General features: G+C 49.8%; 1 protein-coding gene across 3 annotated transcripts in view; it reads right to left on the reverse strand.

Annotated features, from left to right (window-relative positions):
• Window positions 1-260: 260 nt before the first annotated feature.
• Window positions 261-7,345, reverse strand: part of IP6K1 (inositol hexakisphosphate kinase 1) — a 64,364-nt gene continuing 57,279 nt past the window's right edge. For all 3 annotated transcript variants that reach the window (XM_012638467.1, XM_012638485.1, XM_012638477.1), the window contains 3 exons: window positions 6,766-6,947; window positions 4,208-4,383; window positions 261-3,663 (listed from right to left, as the gene is read on the reverse strand). In XM_012638467.1, the coding sequence (XP_012493921.1) occupies window positions 3,130-3,663; window positions 4,208-4,383; window positions 6,766-6,947 (892 nt within the window). In that variant the 3' untranslated portion in view covers window positions 261-3,129. The remainder of the gene's footprint in view (window positions 3,664-4,207; window positions 4,384-6,765; window positions 6,948-7,345) is intronic.

Below are 7,345 nucleotides of genomic sequence, written 5' to 3' on the forward strand. Positions count from 1 at the left end.
GGAGACCAGGGCTGGGACACGCGAGTCAGCAGCCCATTGGTGGATCCAAAGGCGGAACTGGCGCCAAGGGCGAGGTCTAGTTCCCTACCGGTGACAGAGTTGGCCTCGGCACGGCCGTTTCAGCCCCGCCCCGCGACCCCGCCCCCTCTGCTCCGGAGGGAGGGAAGGGACACGACCCGGAGACGTGGGTGATGTAGGGTGGGCCTGGCAGCGTTGCTACCCGGAAATCGTGGGATTTTCACAAAGACACGGACACGCCTGTTTCTAGCGGCTTTATTTTGACATACACGACCTCAGACACAAGCAGGGTGGGCAGCGCTAGGTGTACAGAAAGGGAAGGGCTCGGCCAAGTACCCCCCTTCCCCACACGCAAGGTCCCGAGAAAACGCGCAACTACGGCCCGAGTATCCGGGCGCAGGCCTCGGGCGGTGTGGACAGGCTTAGCTTCCAGGAAAGCGCAGCGGAGAGCGATTCCCAGAATGCGAGGTCTTAAGAGTTTCCCGAGAAGCAAAGGAACCAGGCCCTTCCCAGGGTTCTCCATTTTTTCCTCATTAAAATATTTTTTAAATTGACACAAACATAACCAAATTGTACAGCTTTAAAGTTCAAAGCAATCTGCATCTAAGGAACGTGCATGTGACCAGGTGTGAGCGTGTGAGCAGCGACTACTGAATTAGCACAGCCCCCCCTGGCCCCTTGGTGGCAATCCCAGGCCCACTACACAGGCCCAGAGAGGGAGGGGGTGGGGTCCCTGGCAAGTTGCTACACTGGTCCCCTTCCTCTTTAAGCACCACCCGTGCCCCCACCCCCTACCCCCCCTGGCGGGGGCTGGTGTGGGATTGGCCCAGGGAAGCACAATAGAGAAGGGTCACTTGAGCGCCCCAACCCATGATCCCATGTTGCACTTTGGTCCCAAGTTAGGGCTGGGAAGGCAGGGCCTGGCAGGGACAGGGCTCTCTGGCCTAGGGCAGAGAAAAAGAGCAGTGGCAATGAGTATGCACACACTTGCCCACTACCATAACAGGGCTGCATCTCCAGGTGTCAAAAGTGCTAAAAGGAGGGGCCCTGCCCTGGGGGAGAAGCAGTAAATCCCAAGCCTTTCCACTCTCTAGTGCCAGGCAAACACTGAATATGAGTGGCCACAGGCTCCTTCGCTATGAGGAGCAGCCAGAATGGGGGGCAGCACCTGCTCCCACTATCTAGGAAATTGGGAGGCACAGAACATCCCCAGTAGTCCCAATGGCTCCAGACCCTTTGTCTTATCCTCTACCCTACTAGGGAATGATCATCTAATGAAGAGCTACTGCCTCCATGGCTGACACCACAAAATGATACAGGAGAGATGGTCATTTCTGACCATCAACAGGCAAGCTGCCCCTCCCAGCCCCAAGGAATGGGAACCTGCCCATGTCTGGCACCAGGGTCAGAGGGCTGAGAGATGGGATCCATCAAGGAGCCCATTTAAGAGACTGCATCTCTAAGGACTGGGAAATTAGTCCATCGGTTACCAAGGCCTCTCACAAACACAGGCTAGCTGGCTTGCCTTTAATGCTAAAACAGGAATCTGCCAAAAGTGACAATGACAGTGGCCCTAGGCTCAGAGGAGAGGGTGCTGACCTTGGCAATAGCTGAGTTCAGTGTCACCTCCTGGCCACCTGTTAGAGGCAGCAGGTTTCTGTGCCACTAAGGGCTGGCAGCAAAAATGACTAAACCCATGGGAATGAAAGGGTCACCCCTTGAGCCTTAACTGCCCCACTGTCAGTATTGAGGGCCATATTCGAGGCCCACAGAAAGGGTGCTGGGCCAGCAGGGAAACATCATCTACAATTCATTCTGCTACCAAGTCTTTGTAAAAAGGCAGCACCTGCAGAGGAAGGGTACAGGGGCAAAAGCTCATCTCAAAAATGGGAAAGAGGGTATTCTGCTGAGGAAAGAGCATGAAGGAAATCAGTATGTACTAATGAGCAAGGCTACAATCTAGGGGAAGGGTCCCAAAAGACAGGGGATGGCAGGCGGACACATGGACAAACTGACAGACCCCAGGATCAATCAGACAAAGCTCTCATCAGAGGAATCCGGGCACCTGCACTCAGGGCCCAGACCATGTCCCTGTGAGCAGACCAGCATAAAGTTCTCCCTCCAGACCCAGGGCCTGGTCCTCACAAAGGGCTGCTGCCTTGAGCTTGGCCTGGGGAAATGTGAGACCCTGAGCAGACCACAGCCCTTGAACCCTGGGAGGAGCAGCCCATCCAGTGGCAGCACAGCTGCCCAAACTAGAGGAGGAGGATTCCCACTCACAGCACAAGAACTGCAAATACTGTCTGGGCCAGAGCCACCAGAGGCCCTGAGGCATACTAGGATAGCGACTCTTCCTGGCAAACAGAGCTGCACTCCCTTCAGTGGGGCAGGAGGGAGTGGCCTTCTCAGGCAAGGGATCTTGGTGAGCGAGGCTGGCTGGGGTTGTAGGCAGAGGAGCAGAGTCACGTGCCAACAGGTGCTTAGGGAACCCAGGGCCTGCCCTCTGCCATGAGTTAGCTTCAGCCCAGCTTCATTAACCTAGCCCCATGCCCAGGTCATACCCAAGAAGGATGGATCCAGCTGTATGCAGTCAGACCTGTGGTGCCCTGAAGGCATCTATTAAAGAGCTAACTGACATCCACAGCACAAGACTGGAAAGCCCCCAAGAGATGGGCACCCAATCCCTTCTACTTCTGAGGAACAAGGGTAAGTGGGCAAAGGAGGGCCCTGAGCCAGCCCAGGGCTTCACCCCACAATCAGCAGGGTCCTGTAGCTACAGACCCCAAAGACCTAGGTAAGAGAAACCAATGTCCAAGGGCATCCTGTCCCTGCTGTCAAGCCCACCAGGGGCACCTCTTCCTTCCTAAGTCAGCCTGGACACAGCAGTCAGAGCTATAGAGCTAAGGAGCCTGGCTGAGAGGACATATGTTCTGCCCTTCTTCACTTTATATATATGGATTCCAGGCTACAGCTAAAAACATTTCTTTTAGTTTACACCAAAGAGAAATATAACCCTTTAAAAGCAAGTCTGTGTGTCCTCACGGTGAGTTCAGAGCAATGGTCCCTGCCTGCGGGTGGAGAGGAAGGGGTTCTGGGGGCCCAGAACTGGGCCTACTGGTTCTCATCCCGCATCTGTTCCATGATGCTGATGAGGTTCTCCAGGCCAAATACATAGCCTCTGTCCGGCCCATCATGCACAGTGGGGTCATCCCGAAAGCCCTTGAACGTGCTGTGTGCAAAGTCAATCATGCGGACATCCACCTTGGGTGGAGAGGAGGGACCTGCCTCAGGGCTGGTGCTGCTGGGGCTGGTACTGGGGCCACAGGATGACGCCACCTCAGGGAGCCCCATGTCCAGGTGCTTGAGACGCATCTCAGACCGGCGGTCCAGGTAGGACTCAGCCCGGCACTCCTTGCCATCATAGATGACAAGCAGGGAACTGGAGTAGAAGCGGTAGGAGGCCTGCCGCTCCAGTACAGCTTTCAGGCCCCGCAGTTTGCTCAGGATAGGCTCAAAAAGGTCACGTCGCAGGTCCAGGCCGTTGTGCAGATATTGATAGAGGGCGTTGCGGAAGCCTTCGATGGACAGCCCACGGCCATAGTACTTGTTTCGGCAGAGGTAATGCCCTGTGTCCAGCTGGTACACCTAAAATCCCATAAGACAAGACAGGGTGAGTACCAGGGAAGTCTGATGACCTTACGGTGCCCTGGGCAAGTTACTATCTGGAAGGCACTCTGACCAAGCTGAGCTTTTCTGCTTACCCTTCCAAGTGGAGCGGGGCAGGCCCATTCTCCTTGTGTTTTCCCATTGCAGAGCCAAGAGAAAACCAGTACCAGACCTGGTGGGTTCCCTGCCATCACCTTTGGAGCCCTCCTCCAAGCCGCCCTGGGGCCCAGCTAAACTCTTAACTACAAACGCCTTGCTGATAGATAAAGAGTCTTACTTGCCCCAATGTTGAAGCAGCAGGCTTTCACAGTGGCCCTCTGTCTGGAGCCCAGATAAGGACAGGAGGGCTCAGGGAATACACTTCTAAGGACATACTCAGTACCTGTGGGGGACTTACCCCTTACAGAGGAGATTCCAAGCCAATGTGGGTCAGGACGACACTTGGCATGGGTGGCAGGCAGGTATGGGCACAACCCAAAACATGCAAGCGGCAGCACCTAGGCTGTCACCAGGTGTGACTCACCTGCATGCCACAGACCCTGACGCCCAGGGTAGCTGACGTGCTCTGCTCACACTTCCTCATCTGCCGGGCTGCCTTCTCTGCTGATGCGTCATCACCATGTTGCCGGGTCCCCATCTTTAGGTCCAGCACACAAGGGTACTTGAAGTGGTGCACCACGTTCTCAAGCAGGAGGAACTCTAGGCCATGGTCAAGGAGAATGACAACCACACTCACCACAGCCCCCGCCAGGAAAGCACAACCAAGTTTTTCTATAAAATGGGGCACTGACCTAATGCAGTATGTATTCACCTTACCAACTCTGAAATGTGGGTATCACACCACTGGCTTATTATTTCTTAAAAGCAATTTTTTTGTGTGTGTACAATTCAGTGGCATTAAGTATATTCATATTGTTGTACAACTGTCACCGCCATCCATCTCCAGAACTTTTTCATCTTCCCAAACTGAAACCCTGTACCCGTTAACCAGTAACTCCCCATTCTCCCTACCCCCAGCCCCAGGCAACCTCTATTCTACTTTCTGTTTCTATGAACTTGTCTATTCTTGGTACCTCCTGTAAGTGCAATCACATTTGTCCTTTTGTGCCTAGCTTATTTCACTTGGCTGAATAATTTTCCATTGTACGTATATACAACATCCGTTGATATTGTTAATTGCGTTATTCTTTAAATCTATCTTGCAGGCAACACACAAACTAAAGAAGATTTGGCCGATCTGGATACATGCCTGTCACCATCAGTAAACCAAGGCCCTTCTCAAGCCAGCACCTCACCCAGGCCTAAGTAATAAGGAAGACATCTTTGTAGCACTACTACAAAAACAAGGTAATCAGATTCTAACATTACCAAATAGGAATCTTTAGAAAAAGCTGAATTTAAATTTCTATCTTGCCATTTTCTCACTAAATTTCAAACCAGAAAACTATGTATTTAAACCTATGCCTTAACAGTTCTAGAACCTTCTGCTCAAAATAGCCCTATGGTCTTAATCACCCTGGTATTTACATTCATGTCTTCATCCAAATATAGTCTGCGACAATCTTATCTTTATTTGAATTTTTGTATAAAGGTATAGCGCCTGCCACATGTCTGCCAAAAAATCACTGGGTCTCATGGCCTGTGCCTCAAATCCATATTTAGATGCTAGAAGGCAATCACATCTTGGAGGATAGACACTCAGCATCACTCTGATGATGAACATTTTAACATCTCCTAATTCTTTTAAAAGTAACTTACAGAAAAAAATTAAATTGGGCCTTCAATCGATCCTGTCACCTTTTGTAACCTATCAACAACTGACGGTAAAACCTGAAGAAGGCTGAAGAAATATCTCAACAGTGCCTGAGAGCATGGGCTCTCGAATCCTGCTTTGGCCACTCACTAGCTTTGGGTACAACACTTAATCCCCCGTGATGCCATCTCCTCATCTATAAAATGGAAATAATAGTAGTTCCTCAAACATTACTGTGAAAATTAACTTAGTAGTCAACCTGAGAAAGCTGATTACAAAAAAAAAAAAATGAGTAAATATGTACAAAGCGCTCAGTAGTTATTTGTCTACTCCTTCAAAATACTAAATAATAAGAATTCCCATTCCATAATACTTTTTTATCTTTAACATCTTAAATCTATTTTATGTTGTATAGGTATGGTGTTTATCACTAGACAAAAATACCAAAATCAAACATTTTTTATATTATCAATCTTTTGAGAAGGGATAATTACATATGCTCACAAGTGTACGTACACATGCTCATGTGCACACACACACAGATCTCTGATTCTAGATATTCACTGATCAGTATGGTAGCCATTAAACCACATGTGATGATTTAAATTTAAATTTTAATTAATCAAAATAAAATTTAAAATTCAGCACCTCAGTCACAGTAGCCACACTCAGTGTGGCCAGGGGCTACCATATTGAAATGCAGATACAGAATACTTCCATCATTACAGAAATTCTGTTAGACAGCACTGTACCAGACTGCCAAGTTTTAAGATTCAGTCTTACCAAATCCAAAAGGCAGATAAAACATATTGATTGGTCAGGCATGGTGGTTCATGCCTGTAATCCTCGCACTCTGGGAGGCCGAGGCAGGAAGACTGCTTGAGCTTAGGAGTTCGAGACCAGCCTGAGCAAGAGCAAGACTCCATTTCTACTAAAAATAGAAAAATTAGCCGGGCCTGGTGGCGCACGCCTATAGTCCTGGCACTTGGGAGGCTGAAGCAGGAGGATCACTTAAGCCCAGGAGTTGGAGGTTGCAGTGAGTTATGATGACGCCACGGCACTCTACCTAACCGGGGCAACGGAGCAAGACTCTGTCTCAAAAAAAAAAAAAAAGTTGATGCAAGTAAAAGGAGGAAAAGGAAGGAGAATGTATGAAAAAGGGAGATAAGAACAAAGAGGAGGAAAAGGAAGAAGAATCTATGAAAAAGGGAGATAAGAACAAAGAAGGGCCCCTAGACAGAGTAGGAACTTAGCCATGGGCTGGCCAGTTCCCCAACAAGGGACCCACGGTCCCAGAAGACACTGCGAAGGAGAGGCAACAAGGATACTGTAGAGCTTTCGGTCCTTGGACTCAGAGCGCATGCGGCTCAGCTGCTGCTTGTGACAGCGCAGGCTCCAGGGGTTGTGGCTGATTTTCTCAGAACTCAGACCACTATTGCCATCTAGCATCTGAAAAGGGACCTCGGAGTGGCTGTACAGCTCCACCTTTGGACTCTTTGCCTCCTGGGAGCTAAGAGGGAAGAACATACACATTGTTAAGGAACAAAGGCAAGTCATCTTCTGGGTCTCACCACACAGAGCAGGAAAGACCTAGATCAGACCTAATCTGCCTCCCACAGACCCTGCTGATGAGTAGCAAGGCTGCCCGAGATATATGAGCCAGTAACAGTGAGTAAATGGTATGAGTAGTGGTCTTCCTGTGTCTCTGAAAATTGTCTGAAAAATAATTCTTTCTGTCAAATTATGTGACAGGGATACCACTTTCAAAAGCATTGTCCAGGATGTGAAGAAACTGGACCCCTCATACACTGTTGGTGGGAATGTAAAATGGTGCAGCCACCAAAACAATCTGGTGGTTCCTCAAAAAGGTTAAACATAGAATTATCTGGGCCGGGCGCGGTGGCTCAC

This window comes from Propithecus coquereli, unplaced genomic scaffold (assembly GCF_000956105.1).
Source record: "Propithecus coquereli isolate 6110/MARCELLA unplaced genomic scaffold, Pcoq_1.0 Scaffold1, whole genome shotgun sequence".
Lineage (NCBI taxonomy): Eukaryota > Metazoa > Chordata > Mammalia > Primates > Indriidae > Propithecus > Propithecus coquereli.